At 39.3% G+C, this 20,976-nt stretch overlaps 1 protein-coding gene across 1 annotated transcript; it reads right to left on the bottom strand.

Annotated features, from left to right (window-relative positions):
• Positions 1-719: 719 nt before the first annotated feature.
• LOC137266393 (uncharacterized) lies at positions 720-11,679 on the bottom strand. Its single transcript, XM_067801893.1, has 5 exons — positions 11,514-11,679; positions 9,420-9,652; positions 6,134-6,328; positions 2,874-2,957; positions 720-2,131 (listed from the first exon to the last, which is right to left on the bottom strand). The coding sequence occupies exons 1-5, from the start codon at positions 11,666-11,668 to the stop codon at positions 1,296-1,298; spliced, it is 1,503 nt and encodes a 500-aa protein (XP_067657994.1). The 5' UTR covers positions 11,669-11,679; the 3' UTR covers positions 720-1,295.
• Positions 11,680-20,976: the final 9,297 nt, after the last annotated feature.

Below are 20,976 nucleotides of genomic sequence, written 5' to 3'. Positions count from 1 at the left end.
AGTCATCATTTGCTTTCAACTTCAAGGATGTTATACGACCTAGTAATAAACAGCCAAACATGAACGCCCTGTAGCTCCTATGAATTATAAACAGGTATTTTCATTACGATATGATTGTGCTGACTAAGCATATAGATAATGCGTTCGACAGTTATAAGCCTGTCAGCTGACAGGCCATTGTGGCCCCGGCACTGTCATTATCTGACTCACATGTGTACGCTTCACTGTTCATTAGAATAGTACCTGAAACCTACTTGCAAAACGTATGCAACGTTTCCTGTATGTGATTCACGGTTTGTTTAATCGCTATGGCAACTACAGATGGATCTGTTATCGAAAGGAATGATTTCTTTTGTGTTCGAAGTAGTAAAAAAAACCCGAATCGTTTTAAAGATCCTCCTAATGGGAAAAGAACCACACACATAGGTATCGTATCAGAGTACAGAGGTATCGTTCAGCGTACAGAGGAATCGTACCAGTGTACAGCCACACTCAGTAATATTCCAGCGTCGGTCTGTAAATAATCGAGTTTGGACCAGACAATCCAGTGATCAACAACATGAGCATCGATCTTCGCAATTGGGAACCGATGACATGTGTCAACCAAGTCAGCAAGTCTGACCACCCGATCCCGTTAGTCGCCTCTTACGACAAGCATAGTCGTAACAAGCAAGAACAGGAAAGAATTTTGATTTAAATGGTTGTGAAAGACAACAATATGTCAAAAAGTAGAATATACTCTGCCAAAGAAATACGCAATATGACAAACAAGAACACAATATGTCTAACAAGAACACAATTTGCAAAACAAGAACACAATCAGCGAAACAAAAACATGATCTGCCAGTGATAAACGCAGCATGTCCAAAAAGAACATAACATGACGAAGAACACAATTTGCCAAAAAAGAATACAATGAATCAAATACGAACATGTTCACGGTGTCTTTTGCATTCTGTAATGCCATTTTTCTCATCGAAGTCAGCAAAAAACATCGTAAGCAATGGCCATTTTGCCAGAAGTCAGCAAAGCCCTCATGACAGCCACGCGGAGGATATCTCAGTTCTGCAGCTCAGACATATACCGACAGAGAAGAATATGTTCAAAATGTAACACGATTGCCATTTGTTTTTAGTAAGGTGAAGTACGTAGGCCTGGGATACACAACTGGGAGAATTGAAACTGGGTCTACGGCGTGATGAGCCAACGCTTTAACCACTAGGCTACGCCTTTATCACAGACAGACTCTATTATTGCTTGACCATTTCAGTCGTAGGTGTTTTTTTCAGCTGGCTTCACGGAGTGCCGTTGTGTTTAATATTAACAAGCGTCTGCTGTAAATCCTTCTTAATTGCTGGGACGTCCATTAAAATAACGAGTACAAACGGTATCACTATTAAACTCAAGGCAGAATATCCTATACTCTGTGACGAGGGTCGAGCGTCGGGAGCACTTGTTCGTTTACGAACGGTTTTCGAAAGATTTTTCGTTTCAACTGTAAGTTCTTCAACAATGGATGCTAAAAGAACAGTTAGTTCTTCTTCACCAAGTTCTGTCAGATTGTAGGTCCGACATACAGTGGTCTGTTCGACCACAGGATCAGGGTTCACAGATTGAAGACCTGATGATAAAATCGCCGAAGCCGATATAGGGGAGATCACACTTATTGATGCTGACGTCAAGAAATCTGATGCGCAGGCGCAAGACGTTAGTTCTTGAACAAACGGCGTTGGTTCTGGGCAAGATGACGTAACGGTTAGCAGGACTGGACTCGCGTTCGGACAGGCGACCACTGACGTCACAAGCACCGTCGACATCAATTCTGTGGTGACAGTCTCAGTGCTGACAATACATGGAGCTGATGATGATGTTGTTGATGATGATGGAGATGATGGAGGTAGAAGGCATGTGCTCAGAGTTTCAGTAGCTGTTTGGATTTGTGTGACTGTCGCCGGTATTGATGTCACGTCCGTCACCGTGACGTAACGTACAGATTCAGAGACAGTGATGACACTAGGAGAACATTCTAGCGTTTCCGTGCTGGTGTAGACATAGCTCGCCGCGCTCGATGGACACAAATTTTCTAAGGCAACACTCGTCTCAGACGTCTCAGAAGTCTCGGGATCTGAACCTTTTAGAACAGAAATTAATGGGGATGTTGAGAGACAAACAGGTGGATAGGTGCATTGGGAGTTTGGTTTTGGTTTGCTGATGTGCACGATCTGGAAACTACATTATCCAGAGATGAACGTGAACAGCATAAACATCCATCATGAACTCTTCTTGTTTGGACTAAGAATCCCGAAGGTTTGACAGATGGTGCGTTGCTGTACCAATCTAACTTGTCATATCAAGCTCTAGACACAAGAGATTATCATTCCTTCGATCTATACATCTAGGCCTCAGTCCATCCATTCGTCATTCCATCATCCACCCATCCATCCACCCATCGGTGCGTCCATCCATCCACCCAATTCCATCCATCCATCCAACCATACGTGCGTCCATTTTTCATCCACTCACCCACCCATCGATCCATCTGTCCATTCACATATCTACTTATTCATCGGTGAGTCCATACATTCACTCAATCCCATCCATCCGTCCATCCATCCATCGGTGCGTCCATTCATCCACTCAAATCCATCCATCCATTCATGCATCCATCCATTCGTCGGTGCGTCCATCTATCCAATCAAACCTTTCCAGATATCCATCAGTAAATCCATCCATACCCCCACCTATCCACACAAACCCACACATCCACATCCACCCAACCACCCACAAATCTATTCATCCATACATCTAATGGCAAAACAAGGCAAACAGTAGAATGTGACTGTGGCGTTTCAATGATACTGATAACACATTACCATTACTTGGCGTGCACCCATTTGGAATCGTTGTTGAATCCGTTGGATCTTCGTACCATTTTGTGTCACTTTCATTTACGGAAGCTGAAAGTAGGCATTACAAAGCTTTTTATTGGAAGAAACGTGTTTTTTTGTCACTTTATATTGCAAGCTATCTCAGTCAGATGCATCTTGCTTTTCTTAGGGACCCCAATTCACTGGTAATGCCATCATTGGTTCTTGACCATTCATTTGTCCAGTTTCAGTCTGGGATAGTCTCCCGCATCTGGTTTAAGCTGGGACGGAGATGTGCCTAGCGATATCCTTATACCTGTCTGTATTTCAGGGTAAAGGAAGTCGGTTACGTAACCAAATGGTAGAAGCGTTCGCCTGTAAGTTGAAGGCTAAAGTTCGAATCCTCACATGGATATAATATGTGGACCATTTCGGTTGTCACTGTTACCTGGCATTGTGGAACAAAGTTTTAAAAGTATTACATTCTTTCTATCGACATTCACTAATTAGTGCTGTGCCGTTATATTCACAGAGTGCTGGAAGATAATGCAAGTCTCCACAACCATATGAGCCTTCCCTCATTTATCGCATATACAATCCATGTCACAACCACCGTGGTGTTACCGTTGTGTTTCATCATGTACTGAACAGCAAAAGAAACGCAATTCTGACTTTTTGTTAGGTGTTTAAGTATAGCGCATAAAGATGAACGCTCTATGAGATTTCATTTCTTTCGAAAATTGCGTTTCTTTTGCTATTAGTATATTTTGGAGCACAACTGGAGTGTTCATGGAAGATTTCATTCTTTCAAACAGAACTTAAAAAGTTCAACGGAAAATCATGCTCAGAGTGAGAACAGAGGAATGAGTGAGTCTGAGACATGTCTACTGTCTAAAAGATTTGGTGAAAACACTTTCTGTGAATCAAAATTGAATATTTCATAAAATAGTTTTATGTTCTTCCGTTTTCTGTTTTTCATCCGTAATTATTTTACCACCATGATTTACAAATCCATTTATAAAGTTGTTAGTGTAATTTCGTTAACGTTGTCATAATTTGCCGGATGACCTTCCCCTTCGTCATACCTTTTCAGTTATTTTCCTTACTTGAATTCGACAGCGTTCGGTCTAAGATGTGGGTATATTTTGCGAATGTTAATTCCTTTATGTTTTAGAAATCTCCTCTCATGAAAGTTTGTAATTCTGGACTATGTTCCAAGACATTTACATTCTTTCCTTTTTCCTATACAATATTGTCAAAGAAATCTACTTGCCTCTGTTAAAATGGTATCCCAAAACACCGAGGGAATTTCAAGCATTTTGTGTTGTCATAAATCCAATTATCTTAAGTATTTCAGTTTGTATAATACCGCTCCTTTGAATTTCCAGTATCCACTACCACAGTAAGTTTTAACAGAATGATTCCATTTACTTTTTGTAGTATATTACAAATAAGTTTCGATACCTTAATAAATGAAGTTCTGCTTGTTGTCTTGGACGTTTCCTCTACCAAGTAAATGTTTTACCACGATAGTACAACTACTTTCAATTGTAGAAATCAAATTGTCCATTTTTTCCAAAAATACATCTTCGGTTGCAGGATTGTTTACAGTATGCAAATGCTGGAATATTGAGAGAAACGGCGTAAAACCAAATTCACTCAAAAGCTGTCATCTTTATGCAAAATGTGTGCTGTCTTGCAGCTGTCTCATGTCCTTTTTGCCTCCATCTTTATTTTAAATCCGGAAAGGATGCCAAGCTGTTAAAGTACTCACGGAAATAGAATTATATTATTACCTTGTTACGAGTGTGTATTTTCTGTATATTTTATTGTTAATTAAGTAATAATTATTATTAGGTCACAATGTTTAGTGTTTTGAATAATAGTTATATTAGGTCACGTTTGGTATAATAGATGATCTGCAGTTTTAGAATTTTGGCAGCGGGCGTGTCCGGGAATTATCTGCCCCTGACTTCTTGTTTGTTTACTTCCGGGATTACATTCTACGGTATTGGCGATGGCAGTAAGTGCTCGTTCTTTAGGGAAACGACTGCAAGTATATATAAAGGCTAGTTGCCGTGTTGTGAGCGACACAGATTCACACATTCACATTCATCTACTGGAGTATATACATTATCAATATCTGCCAACGCCTGAAACTGCTGTCAGACCGCTCGCTGTGTTAAATTCTGCACAAATGTTTCTCTGTCGCACTAAGACTTTGGTGAGTTTGCTATACAATATATCTTGTGACTCATTGCCTTAGATTTTGTCTCACTTGTATTGTATTTGAAATCGATATTGTGAAATTGACTTGTGACTTTGTATAACTTGCTCTCTCATTGCTTAAATGCAATATCTGAATATTTTAAACTTGTCTTTGTTCTGTTTGCTGGTTCACAGGGGATTTCTTACATTTTTGTCAAGGTAAATTCTTAACCGTAACAACCTCATTAAAAGTTTAAAGTTTTAGTTTTAAGAAATATTAAAATAACGATATTTTAATTTGGTCCTCTAACCGCTATCCAAAATAACATTTGACATTCAAAAAATAAAGGAACATTTGCATGTTATCAACATATTTAGAAACATGTTGTAACTTCGTTGTGACGTCGAGAAATCAGCAAAATGACGAACTTCCTACACATTTTTATACAACTAACTGAAAATCGTTCCTTCCAACACGTCACTGCAGGTATGTGGCGACAGAGTTACGTAACCTGTCGGTGGTTTCGTTTGCGGGCGAGAGAGAAGCGTTTTAGCAACTTTTAAGCGCTTGGTATTAACCACAAGTTTTTTGTTTGTTTTATATATATATTTTTTAAGAAAACGGTGTCCCGTTTATGACTAACCAGAAGTCTTTCATTTGCAGTGGTAAAAAGAGTACCAAAAATTGAGTTTATTCGTTCTTTAATCGACAACATGTTTTAACAAGTACCTGCATTACTACTTGGGCGGGAAGATATATTTGCAACTGACAATCAAGGATTACTGTTCACAAAACGTTTAAAACAAAAGTTGGGAAAAACGATAGTCATGGAATATTTAACAATCAAACTTTACTTGTGAAATAAATGTCAAAAAGCATTTTATTTCTACTTTCGTTAGAACTGTAAAGATGTTTTTTTTCGATCCTATGAATGATGCCATATGGATACAATGTCTGAAGCCCATTTCTGGTGAGCCCGCCGTGATATTACTAATACAGCTAATATAGCTAAAAGCGGCGTAAAACTAAACTCACTCGCTTACTATGATTGACTCACCTGAAAAGCAGTTTTTCCAATACATTGTGCTGGAACCAGGAGGTACTGTCAGCATGACACAGAAGTTGGTTTGGTAACTGCCTACCATGTAGCAACCGGAGACAGTTTTACAGACATTCTGGCAGGCTGCTGATGTGGCGTTGCTATGAGTTACCAGAGCAGCGCTCGTTTCCACGCTGACGTAGGGACAGTCGCCTGGAAGAAATAGATTCCAGACTACATTAAAATCACATACTCCCTGAAATTCGTAACTACTCTTGTCATTCCGGCTAGCCGGGTGGCGTCTTGTTCCCCTCTCGTGGCCATGTTTACAACTGGGTCCTGTCTAAGCGCAAACGGGCATGGAGATGAAAACAGTGTAGTATCATTATCAAGGAAAGATAACTCTGAATGTCCTGCATCGCCCTCGCAAAAACATCCATTCATGTTTCAGTGATAACTCGTTCATGCTTTAGCTCAAAGTTTATATTTAGATTGTGCTTGGTATAGTTTAGCGAAGTTTCAAAGTTCAACGGTTCCGCAATTTTCATGCTTTAAAATGGGCTTTACTATGTGCGATTTGATTGGTTTGTCACGATTCTTGACAATAATGGCGTACGAGAGGGGTACGAGTCTTCTTGTAGGTCACGGAAAGAGACGAGTAGTTACGAATGGCTCCCTGAGCGAGTAACGGGGACTTGTGACAGCTGTGATTGGATAAAAAAAGTCTGAGATGTTTTTTGGTTTCTTAAAAGCACATCCATTCAGTAATAATAACTGACCACGATTTTAAGTATTTAGTCCTGTCATTTTCATCACCATTTGGTGCGGTACTGGGGTGTATGTGATCACCTTCCTGTGCTCGGAAAGTTATCTGGTCAAGTTGGCCGGAAATTGTGTTTTATTCTTGGTTAGAGGCCAGACAGTCCCCATATGTACATGGAATGGCTGTTGATTGTTGATAATTCTTTTTAACGAAATAAGGTTACCATAGAAGTCTATGGGGAAAACATTTGGTGTTATGTAACCTAAAGCAAAACAGATTTTTTTCTCACACACTCGTGGGTGAGATAACTCATATACAACATTTACATGCGGTCAAATTTGTTTCTGTTCTCGTCCACATTCAGTATGTTAAGCATTGAAATAAAGAGACAAACAAACATATTATATACAACATTTGCTAGCAGCAACACGTTCCAGTAGTTAGTATTATCAGAATACTAATGGAAACACTTCAAGCTTGAACCACACCCAAAATTGAAAACATTCGTACGAACGCAGTCATATAACGTGCAGCATGGAAAAAGGCTTGTGGCTTTGAGCATCAATGTTACTGAACATGTCCATTTGCTCTTTATGGTTTGATGGAGAGGAGACACGCTGTCGACGAGTGTCTCTAACAGTGCAAAGTCAGGGCACAATTGCTTAAAATGTGTGAAGTGAATAAGAACTTTCATAAAACCGAACAAAACATGTCAAATAAGGACATATTGTTGCAAAATGTGCCACTGAATTGTATGCCCTCGAATCAACGGAATAGATACCAAGCATCCGCATTTACAAATAAACATTCCTGCTTGACAACGGCACACGAGTCTGTATAAAAATGTCGCACTCACGAAACAGAATAATTTGTTTTCTGTAAAGGTTGTCAACATTGCACTTCTCGACTTCTAAAATGTCACTCAAGGAAGCTATATGACCACGCTCCAGAGTTCAAACATCAAAACAGCATGCACACTGGCACTGTGAATCCCGATGGTAAGGTTGAGAACGTGGTTTCGAGACTGCATATTAAAACATGTATTTTTTCAATTTCAGTTGTTTTCAAAACTTTCTATGACACATGGTTACTTTTCCCCATCGGTATATTTTAAAACTATCCTACAAAACCTGCCAACAGAATCCTTCTTCCAAATCTGTACGTTATGTAAGTGTTTCCATCAATACATTTTTAGAATCTAAATCTCGTTACTTTGTTTATATCCATGTCACAGTCGATGGGTTAGCGTAGTGGTTAAACCGTTCGCTAGTCACGCCGAATACCCGGGTTCGATTCCCCACATGGGAACAATGTGTGAACCCCATTTCTGGTGTCCCCTTGCCTAGATATTGCTGGAGTATCACCACCAGAAATGGACGTGACATCACACATTGTACAAACGTAGGGAATCAAACCCCGGTCTTCGGCGTGACGAAAGAACACTTTGGCCACCAGGCTACCCCACCATCACTCATGGTACATAACTATACAAGTACAGAAACATGATCCATTTTCAGGAAAGTTATCTTTATTACCAATCAAAAGTTTAGACTCTCTTCAAGTACTCATTATTTGTTATTTCTAAGATGCTTCGGTGAAAGATCAAAGGCGCCGACAGTACGTTATCAGACACACTTTTTGCATTAGGTCACAATGCCTTGGCGTCTGGAAACATTACGTTTCTGTTTTCCGACAGATAAAATGTTTCAGTTCGACTCGCAATTCAACAGCGACACGGTAACGTTCGCAACGTTTACATTCCCACAATACAATCGTGAAATGCCGCTTTGAAATGCAACTTTATCTGGTTGTAGTGATCAAAACTTACGCTGGTTGTAGAAATGCGACGTTCACAGTACCCCATTTGGCTTACGTAAACATAGATGCAATTAGAACAATTTAGAAAGGATATTTAACCCAAACGTAAACAGTCAGCAAAATATTTCTGGTAACGTTCGCCTTAACGTAGGGGGCAGACACGTCAATAGAACAACGTTCAGTTAGCCCTGTGCGAGGATTCACAATTTAGGTCACTGGCGCCGTTTGGTCACTGCCTTAGATTAATCGTAATTATCAAAAGAAAGTATTAAATTTGGCACCCTAGAAAAGAAATAGAGTTCGCTCTACCGCTTGCGTCCGAGATCTTTAACGATATAATACTTCAGGTCGAAAGTGTGTTTTATTGCAATGTACACGTTGATAGAGCGAACTGTATTACTTAAATCCATAGCAGTTAAACTGCATGAGGAACATGCATCAGATTAGAACGTTTCATCATCTACTGAACTCATGAACTCATAATATTTTTTTCAACGTTGCATCAGTTGTATACAGTAGCGTGCATCACCTACAGTACCTTTAAACAGTACTGAACATTTTGCAAAATCCGTATGAACAGCTGACTGAAGTAAGTGGCCTCATGTACACTAACCTAAACATTTGATGGGTAGTATATTATCATGGTATTGATTGTCATCTATCTAAGACCTTGGTACATACATATACAACGTGCTTTTATCACCTGGATACTTAAGATCTAACCTGATTTTCTCTCACATATAAACGGCAACTTTTTTTCACAGCCGTGCCTCTCCAGACGATATTGATCTTTTTGAAGTCTGTAGCATCTTTTGCTTGAGTCATAGTTAGCATGACTTTCATCTTTGAAGATCTCAGTGACACTGTAGGTGGAGTTGAAGACGCTGCAGTCGTCATCATCAAAGACAAGAGTCACCTCGTCATGCCAATGAAGGCTTGTCCATGCGTGATTCCAACTAAAACCAAAGTAAGATGAACGATTTTCAGAGTCAGTGAGTTGGGTTTCACGACGCATTTAGTTGGTTGCTTGTTGTATTAAACTGTTGTATTCAGTATAGAAAATAGATTCAATACAGTGGAAGCTGTCTAAACCGGCAGTCATAGGGACTGAAAAAATAATCCAGTTGGGACAGAATGCCGGATTGTAGAGCTGGTGATAAATGTGCAAGCTACGGACGGGATTGAGATTATATGCCTGTGTTGATAAATTTGCCTGATTAGACAAATGCCGGTCATGACAGCTTCCACTGTCATTTGAAGCTATGGTCATGAGTTATTTTTTTTGTCTGAGTCAAACGTTTGTTTGTTTGTTTACTCTCTGCAGTATTCCACCTATATGGCTATATGGCAGCGGTATGTAAATAATAGAGTCTGGACCAGACAATCCAACGATCAACAACATGAGCATGGGATCTGCGCAGTTTGGATACCATGATGTTCAGCAACCAAGCCTGACCTCTCGATCCTGTTATTCGCTTCTTAACGACGATCACGGGTTACTGAAGATTAATGTTTAACCCTGGCCTTCATAGTTTTTTGCACAGAAGAGATGCTTTCATCAACATGGCATCCACAAGAAACATTGTTTCAATGATTGCAAACAAAAACATTATATAAGAAAACGTAAGAGTAAATCTGATTTCTTATTACACTGTATAGAAGTGGGATATTCATCTACTCATTTGGAGGGCTCATCAGAGATTAAATTCATATGAACTCTTTGTAACCGAGTACAAAGAGTGTGGAACACTGTTACTGTCACGTTCAGTCTAACATGAATAACGTACCATGTACAGAAATAAGTGTTAAAAACAAATAAAATAACAAGAACAATAGTTACAAAGGAAACGGTTTTAGCCTAAAATAGCCTGCGCGTTGTGATATGAGTCATTGATTGAGTGGGTGCAGTTGGACTTCGTTTTTTATCGCTTTCAGCAGTATTCTGGCAATGATCACGTTCGTCACTGATGACAAGTTTGTTAGAGATGACATCACATTTGTGACTGATGACATCAGACTTGTCACTGATAACATCATGGATATATTTATTGTTCTTATAAATGTTATTGTGTATTTCAGGGTGTAACTGATGAGGATAGTCATCATTAAAACCGAATCACACCCGTAGCCGTGTTGTCATCTTTGTTTATGACATAGTTAGTACTGCTACATTTGTCACTGATGACATTAATTATTTTTGTCACTGATTGTGACCTTTGTCCGTGATGGCATCACGTTTGTGACTGATGACATCAGGTTTGTCACTAAGAACATCATATTTGTCACTGATGACATTATGTTTGTGACTGACTGTGACGTTTGTCACTGATGACATAACATATGTTACTGATGAGACCACGTTTCTCACAGATGACATTTTGTTTGTCACTGATGACATCACGCTTGTGACCGATGACACCACATTTTCTACTGATGACATCACGTTTGTTACCGCTGACATCGCGTTGTCACTGATGGCATCACAAGTGATATTGAGCAATATCAAGGTAGGGGACCAAGAAATGAGCTTCACACATAGTGTGAATGATCTATGATCTATTTTTGAAAAGCTCATCAGACGACTGTGTCGATTAGTTTAGTTTTCAGCATTCAGCAATATTTCCGCTATATGGCGACGGTATATAAATAATCGACAGACAATCAAGTGATCAACAGCATGATCATCGATTTGCACAGCTGGGAAAGGATGACATGTGTCAACCAAGTCAGTGAGTCTGACCACCCGATCCCGTAAGTCGCCTCTTACGACAAGCATTCGCTACTTCAGATTAATTCTAACCTGGATATAAAACAAACCTGCTGTGCCAAATGTTACCACTCGCTGTTCGCTCTTCGGCCATTTGAAACAAGCCGGGTGTGTCCAGTCTGGCAAGATGTCCCCCAATGCCGCCGCATACTTTTCGTGCCGTATTCCAAGTCTGAGCCATACTGTAGAATATATATTCGCTCATCCCGTTCACAGCATTTGCTGTAACATATAAAAATATAATTGCAAAATATAAATACAAATAAGGATAAATACATACCATCAGTAGACAAAATTCTCAAACAGTATTTCAAATTATTTGTAAACAAGCACGTCACGAATTTACAAACAATAACTATAGTTGTTCATAGTATCAATCACTGGGGTGCCTAATGATACGAGCTTACACGTCGGAGTTCTATAGCTGAAACATTACTTACGGAGGAGTTAAACTTTACACAGGCAGAAAAAAACATGTAACAAAAACAGGCTGTTGGAAACCACAAAAGTTGATTTAGTACTAAAAAAACACTTCTACTAAAAAAAGTTCCAAATACAATATTAGGTTCGACTATAGAACGTTAATAATAAAAGGTTAGTTATTGCAAGTCACAAACAAACGAGACTCTGGAAATAGGCAGTCATCACAGAAGCAGATGAATCGTTATGAAGTAGGTTCAGTCTGTTGGTGCCGTTATCTTTATGACGCTTGATTCCCTGAGAAACAAAACTAGCGTAGACCAGGATAATAAAGATAGCCACAGTTAAAGAGTTAAAGATCTTTCCGGCGATAGTCAATAATTTGTTGGGGTCCTCAGAACATCGATGAATCTGGACTACGTCTTAAAGAAAGGGTGCATCATGAACTGCTACTGCTAAGGAAACGTTGATTAATCACGCCCGACCCATGCTGGGTGACGTTTGATCAGGTGTGTTAAGAGAACATCAGTTGGTATTGTTGAGTAAACCAGTGACAGTGCCATGAGGTTCAACAGGTCCTTCACAACAGCGCTGAAAACGAATTTCAGGAAATGCAGGTTCTATCAATGCATTTTTACTGTGGAGATCCTTTGTAAATGGAATCCATTTTAGTAAACCTCTGATGAAAGAAATAGTAGGAATTGGTATTGTAGAGAATTTTCATATTGTGATATATTGCGATGCTAAGGCACACATAGCGATAGGTACTGCAATATATACTCATAGAAAAGTAGGATATCTTCATTTTGTTTATTTATGATTAAAAATAATTAGGAGATTTATCAGTGTTAACTAATGTTGCTATGATATTATTGAATGTTTTGAGAGTGCATCACCATTTGGACTTCCTTACAACCATAGTTATTTGGAATGTAGTAGCTTTTGAAAGATGATTAATGTATAGCATGTAATTTGCATGTATGCGATTTTCATTGTGTGATGCAAGATGAGTGTCAAAATTAAGGTTAAGTGATGTCTCTACCTTCTTGAAAAAACGTCAAAATCTAGAATGGGACCCCATGCACGTGTATGGACTACTGTAGACGTGCATATCATGTGTTGTGTTTAGGGATGATAATAGAGGGAAGTGGTGGTGCGCTCATAAGATGTCTATCCTTGAAACGTTTGTTAACGTTTACACTTCCTATCGAAACTGATAGTTCATTATCCCCTTCCTTTTTGAAGAGTATATAGCAAGGCCATTTTTTTTACAAACTACCCTACTTATAATCGTGTTAATGCTTGATTTATGAACCAAAACACAACAAAATCACTAGGCTTGATTACGCGTTCTTTAAACGTTTAATCATAACAAAATAGAAAAAAGTACGGCACGTCCTTCATTGTTGTTATCGCCTTTTTACAGACGTTTAATTTCCGGTGTGAAAAACACCGATTTTCGATCAGCGTATCGCAATACGTATCGTGATCATGTTTGAATATCGGTAAACCGGTTGTGCTGGGCAGCTCTAGTAAACATAAATGAGAAAACGCCAGTATGAAAACTCTTACGACTCTTGGACTAAATCATAAGCGTTCATGAATCGCTATCATATATTCATGATAATTGGTAAACGCTACTGTAGATCTTGCAGTAGCAAGTCTACCGGTAAAAATACAGGAACTATACTTGTCACAGATTCGTCAAATGTGGAAATGTCTTCGTCATGGCTACAACAAAACGTTTCGAAAGCTTTCAACGGCATGGAATATTGTAGCAATGATCGAACTAATTTACCATAAGCAGGGGTTGTGATATCGATGTGGTAAGTCCGCCAATAAACATGGCTTCATGCAATTGAGGTCGCTCAGCAGGAACTACCTTCAGGATCCAAATTCAATACGATAAATCATTCAACTATTGACAAAGTTTCTCAATATATCGATGAAAATGTTTTCCTGTGTCACGCCTGGCCAAGACTATAAACACTTCTGAAAACAATTGCCACTACATGGTGAATAATATAGTGGGCGATGCACTCAAACAGTGTATTCATACGCGATTTCTAAAGTTTTTTTCAATCTTAGAAGTTCAGAACACAAATATAACTTTTAGGTAATAAAATAATATTTTATGACCAAACAATACAGTTTCCTCATCAATGAAACAGGATCTTGTTTAAATGTCACTATTGTTTGTTTAACCTCAAAGCCTATATAAAACGTGCATCATGTAATTCGACATATAGTGGATATAACGCATGATTGTTCTCGTGGAATATGAAGTAACTAAAACGATTTCAATGATAATTTCACGTTTTCTCTTTTCTTTGTGTTGACACGTATGACTTGGCTGCTCATTGCTGCTAATAGTGAGTTCGAATGGAAAATTCCCCGTGATATTGCTTCCAACTGGCTTGCTTGCCTGCTTACTTATTCACGTTACGGCGTTCAGGGCAGGGCAGCAACAAAGTATCGCCACTCTTGTCTGTTCTGGGCTAGGTCTCCCTTTCACCTCCCTTCCCATGAGCGTCGCTTCACTGTTTGTGGTCTCCCGTCTTCCTCTTTGGGTCCCACTGTAATGCAGTGCGTTTAATATTATCTGGCTCCATCCTGTGAATATCCAATCCACCTCGATTCTCTTTTGATTAAGATGGTATTTATGCTTTCCTTCTTGCAGGATGTTAGAAGTTGCTGGTTTGAGATTTTATTTGCGCCAGGAGATTTTTGAGATCTTTTGGTGACTTTGGTGTGAAATATGGACAGCTTGGTGACGTCGTTCTCTGTTATTCTCCAGAAAGTACGCAGATGTTGTACTGCTTAAGTTTGGTGTTTGTACTTTACTGTGACCACTTCCACACGTTGTTCTCTGTTGGTACTGCGTTCAGACATGAAAATGACTTGAATCAAGCCCCTTAATCAACATGACATACAACATTATCAACTTGATACTTTAAACCAGACTCCTCCTTTCCTCTACTCACGCAAATCCATAAAAGGAGAAAAAGTCCTTTGGTTACAATTCCTTGAGTGCTGCAGCTGTCACTAAATGGAACTCACTGCCAGGCATTCGCAAAGACGCCCAGTCTTTGGAACAATTTAAGTGTCTTGTAAAGACTCATCGTTTCCATCTGTACTTCTAAAGTGACCTTGCACTTCCACCAATTTTTCTTGACTCTTGTATGCGCTATGAGTACGACCCAGTGGAGTTGAAAGCCACTTAAATGGACATAAATGGACATGATCAGTCACGAAAGGTAAATTGTTGTTTGACCGGCTCTTACCACCTAAATCTCCTCTACACAAATGTACTCATACCACTGGTCTCAGCGCGTCTTTAAACCGCGTATGTATATACTCTATATATACTCTTAAAATGTAGGTGAACTTAATATTTGATTAATGAAAAAACTGGGAGATATAATTATCGGAGTCGGTCAATGTTCATATGATAACAATTGATGTTTTGATAGCGCATCACGACTTTGTGACTTTAGTTGCTTGTACAGTAATCGCTCTTACAAGATCATTTCCCAAAGTGAAATTTGCATTTGAACCATTATAATTTTCAAGCGAAAAAAAACGACTTGAAACAAACACTAACAACAAAGATCGCCATGGTCTGCAGTAATTTATCGACCCTCTTGAAAATCGTCAAAATCAAGAAATGGCACCCTATGCACGTGGACGGAGCTCCTGCGTGGATAACGTGCATGGTAGCCGTTGTGTTTCGTGGTGGTGATAAAGAGAAATGGGGATGCATTCATAAGACGTCGGGCTTTGAAACGCTTATACTCCCTATCCAAATTGAAAGTTCGGGTTCCCCAACATTTTTGAGACTAAATATTGAATATATAGAATCACACCAACAGAAACATGACTAAGACATCGGAGAAATTTAAAAATCAGTTCAGACTCAATAAAATTCGAATGTGTTAAATATTTCTATGAAAGACTTCGTTCCAGGTCTCGTCAACAGTTCACCATGTGGCTTGTACAATGTCAGTCACTCTGATGAGTTAAACACACTGGAACCTAAGAGTGAATATAGTTTTGTAAACATATTATCGACTATCAAATCAATCCTTCTCCGTCTTGTCAATTACAATCATGCAAAATTTCATTATTGACATTGTTAGCCTTTTTTGCTTTCAACTAACATAATGGATTACAAATTACAGCTGTCCGTAATATTATGTATAATCTTTCGAAATACTCCCCATAAAATAATTGTTGTAATCCTTTTTAATATCGAATAATCTATAAATAACATCAAAAATGCTTTTCTGTTTGATTACTCTTTTGAAAGGTGCATCATTGACACATGCATATTAAATTTAATCGATAAATTGAAAGTACAGCTATCTTAATACACAACAGAACCATCCAAGTAGTTCTCATGAACTACATTTCACGGATGATGAAATATAATCAATTACACTTTCGGAACGTGAAAGTTGGACACATGTCTTCTTTCTTAATCGATAATGTGACACCGATCTTCATGTCCATCAGAATATTTTAACAATAACTTACAGTTCTCATGAAATACATGATGATGAAATAATAAGACAATGTTAAGATACATATGACAACACTAAGGATATGCATGTCATAACACCTCCGGTGATTTATTGATCATGTGACGCATTATGTCAGAAGGGTCGAAAGGCACGACAATCGTTGCTAAGTGATGTCGATAAAATGTTTGTGTTACTCTACACGGCATCGTACAGTCAATTACCTAATATAATTTTTAACGTTCTTTTTTGAAAGTTGTATGCGGTATTACATGGGCCGTATGCACAAAGGGCGTTGTTCACTAAGTCTTATCCCTGTAAGAATTATCTTCAGAAACGCAATACTTGTAAGACTCGACTTACGGGATCGTTGGTCAGACTGGGTGACTTCTTTGGCACATGGTATCGTATCCCAACAGCACAGATTGATGCTCATGCTGTTGATCATTGAATTGTCTTGCCCAGATTCGGATTTACAAACCGCCGCCATATAACTGGAATATTGCTGAGTGAGGCGTTAAATAATTATACAAACATCCATACATCTGTAAACATATAAAAGATGTATTACATGTATATACAAAACACCTGAAGAGTAACATGCCCTAAGGATCATCCACATTCAGCAATGGTTCCCAGCTATATTATCTGTAAATAATCGAGTCTGGACCAGACAATCCAGTGATCATCACCATAAACATCGATCTGTGCAACTGAGAACCGATGACATGTGTCTACCAAGTCAGTGAGCCTGACCACCCGATCCCGTTACTCGCCTCGTACTACAAGCATCGCTTTGTGGCAAGCATGGGTTGCTGATGGCCTATTCTACCCCGGACCTTCGACAGGTCATTCAACTGATTTAATAAAAGAACGCTAAATGTGCCAATACTCTTCGATGAGATATCAGGGATACACAGATTAGAATTATACAGTCAGTCCTAATTATAATCCAAATTCGTCGTGGTACTTTCCCGGGCCCCGATTCACAAAGCGTTCGTAATGTGTCGTAATTCTATAGATTATCTTTGGCTTACGAAAATTGTAGCGCTACGGAAGCCAGTAAGCTTTTTCGATCATGACGCTGCTGTTTTGCAGTGGGTCACATGATATGGTCGATTAAAATATGAAGCTGCACTTAACCTACATAGTTTTCACAGGTTGAGAATTTCGATGACGAGGTGTATGTAAACCTTTCTCGGAAGGACTAAGTGGAAAAGTACTTCTCGTTTTGGTCAACTTCACGTAAAGATAATTGCTTTGCTAAATGTACATACGCTGTACAGTTTGCTTGCGCTAAATTACTAGCTCACGCATTGCACTAGAAGTGTCTACTCATGCTACTCTAAATCGCCTAGTCTCTTCACATAAACATGAAGCAAGAATAGAAAGCACTCTTGAGCTGTGACTCAAAGCATGCATTAAGTAGCGTTCGTAGTGAGTGTTTGTTCGTGGCTTTACCACTGTCTCCATATAGTCATTCATGTCGATAACAGTAACATTAATTGATCGGGCCATCTCGCTCTTGATACTTACACCAGGCTTAACAATATGCCTAAGATCTCCTTAGATTGTGCATGGTGTTCTATTTCAGTTTGCGGTAAAAATTTAACGAAAGCCTAATGCTGATACTTTTGTAGCATACATATTGTTTTCAGTGGTTTTCGATTATTTTGTAGCTATTTTGAGTATTTTCTCGTCACTTGCGAGACGATACAAGGTGATGCGAGACGATACAAGGTGATGCGAGACGATACAAGGTGGTGTCAGACGATACAAGGTGGTCCAGACGACACGAGGGGATGCGAGACGATACAAGGTGGTGCGAGACGACACGAGGTGATGCGAGACGATACAAGGTGATGCGAGACGATACAAGGTGATGCGAGACGATACAAGGTGGTGTCAGACGACACGAGGTGATGCGAGACGATACAAGGTGGTGCGAGACGACACGAGGTGATGCGAGACGATACAAGGTGGTGCCAGACGACACGAGGTGATGCGAGACGATACAAGGTGATGCGAGACGATACAAGGTGATGCGAGACGATACAAGGTGGTGCGAGACGATACGAGGTGATGCGAGACGATACGGTTTGTTCCGCTTGGATGCGATATTGGCACGATCAGATCACATACACTCTCGTAGGATTGTCCCGATCCTTTCCACGATTCGGACGCGATCTGACGCGATCATCACGACCGGGGCTCCCATTTGGGACAACATGGTACGTGCTGGTACGTTCTGATACCTTCATCACGAACCGATGCACTCTGTTGCGCTTTTGTGGTCACGATGTCTTTCACGATCACGATCGAGGTGATCACGAATCGAGCTACGATTGGAACCCGACGAGGTTTATAAAAGAGCCTGGGTGACCATGGACCTCTCTGTTTCTTGAACTATAGTCTGGTTCATAATTATTGAGAATTTTTCTTCTTACTTTGAGCTATCCTAACACCACAACTGATTCACTGATACTTAAAACTAAGTAATGGTATAAGGGAGGTAACTCATCTGGGCCTACTGAGTATAGTACAATTAGAGTTACCTCCCCTGAATTTGTAGCAGACGTCATTTTCCTCAGCACTGTCAACAATGTCTGCTGAAGATAAAAGAAGGTTGATTTTTGAGTTGTGTAATCAAGGAATTGATGATGTAAATACATTGGCAGAGAGAACAGGAACTCCTCTTTCTACTGTGTATAGGATTAGGAAGAATTTTAAAGAGGGAAAGTATTTTGGGCACCAGAAAGGAGCAGGGAGACCCAGAAAATTGGACTTCTCAGATCGCGTCCGGCTGGGAATTTTAGCGTCTAAAAAGCAAAGGGCAAGCATCTCCAACATCAGGTATGAAATGATAGAAAGGGGATCAACAGTTGTATCAAAATCTACAGTTAGAAGAAATTTGATTGATCTTGAATGGGAGAAAAAGACTGGAATTCCTTCTCCTCTCATGAAACAAGAACATAAAGACAGGCGTGTTGAGTGGTGTTTGGTACATGAAAACTTTGACTGGGAAAATGTGATTTTTACTGATGAAAGCTCAATATGGGTATATCCCAATAATGTGAAAATATGGACAAAGTCTGCGTCAGCACCGTTGTATCGACGACCTAAATACAGCCCAAAGTTTCATGTATGGGGAGGGATATCCTTATTAGGAACGACCCCACTGTTCATGTTTGAGGGAAATCTGACAAGTCAACGCTACACTAACATATTAGATAATTTTCTCCTTCCAAGTGCACATATGTTTTATGGAAATGACTGGATTTTGCAGCAAGATAATGATCCTAAACACACCGCAAAACATGCCAAGCAGTGGTTTCAGGAGAAAAATGTGACTGCATTACCATTTCCTGCATATAGTCCTGACTTAAATCCCATTGAGAACATTTGGGGGATGATGAAGGAATGTGTGAATCAAAAGGGGTTGACAAAAATTGAAGACATGAAGAGAGAAGTGGTCCGATACTGGGACAGCATAACTCACGAGACACTAACCTCTCTGATAGGAAGTATGCCTACCCGTCTTAGACTGTGCCGTGAAGCTCAAGGAGACTTGATAAAATATTAAATTGTTACCTACACAACATGAAAAGGTCAGTTCACTTTCACAATACATTCAATTTTATCTGATTTGTTCTCGTTTAATAATATGAAATGCTTTAGCTATTCTCAATAATTTTGAACCATACTGTACAACAGGATAAACACAATAATCCACAACCGCGATTGATCCCGTTCACTACGATTTGGAAACAGAAAACGATATCTTTCGCTTTGCTACGATTCCATACGATCTGATGCGTTTACTACGATTGACAATGCATCGTGTTGAACGTAGAACATTTTGGAACAGTTTAATTTTTTTCTACGATCAGCACGATTGTCACGACTGACCGCAAGAACCCATAACATCTCATAGGACCACCGCGATTAGTCTACGATAAGATCTTGATTTAAATCGTGGCGCGAATCGTGATAATAGAAATATCATGAACTTATTCCCAGCTTCAGCATGACTTCAAAGTCACAAACACTATTGATCCTATCGTATGCTAAACACATATATTTTTCGCTCTCGTCAAGATATATTTCACAGCTCTTTGTGTCATGTCTTTGTTTCATTCAGTATTAATAAACATCCGTTTATTGATGTACACTCATTTCAAAAGTAATAATAGTTTTACCACCCCAATCAATATCAGTTGTTAATTACAACGGTCTTTATTTCAGACGTTAATACATTATAGTTGTGTCATTTGGGCTCAAAACAACGTTTTGAATAAAGCCTTTGTCTGGATGTTCTCTTTCCGTTCCGTTTTCTCAAACATTTATTACACGTTAGTTCTCAATACATGCTAGGGATTGCAGTGGAAAATACACTTGTGTCGTGATAATATTTTTCTTTCAGTTTTAGCTGGACTATACACTCCTTGAAAGTATTGATTTAAACATTCGATTAATGATAGTGTTTTTGTAGTGTTGAATGCAATTTCCACTTAATATCCGCCTCTGGATAGCGGCCTGATACAGGAAGCCTGTAAGTTTCATTAAGTTAGCA

The sequence above is a fragment of the Haliotis asinina genome, chromosome 15, assembly GCF_037392515.1.
Source record: "Haliotis asinina isolate JCU_RB_2024 chromosome 15, JCU_Hal_asi_v2, whole genome shotgun sequence".
Lineage (NCBI taxonomy): Eukaryota > Metazoa > Mollusca > Gastropoda > Lepetellida > Haliotidae > Haliotis > Haliotis asinina.
Note: the sequence above shows the minus strand (reverse complement) of the source record. Positions and strands in the feature narration are given on the sequence as shown.

Bases quoted from the DNA above. Each gene is read 5' to 3' on its own strand.
- LOC137266393 (XM_067801893.1), bottom strand. From the start codon at position 11,668: ATGAGCGAATATATATTCTACAGTATGGCTCAGACTTGGAATACGGCA. The intron at 6,329-9,419 runs GTTAGATCTTAA...TATTTCTTCCAG, and splicing joins TATATGTGAGAGAAAATCAG to GCGACTGTCCCTACGTCAGC. The intron at 2,132-2,873 runs GTAATGTGTTAT...CTGTTCTAAAAG, and splicing joins TGGGTGCACGCCAAGTAATG to GTTCAGATCCCGAGACTTCT.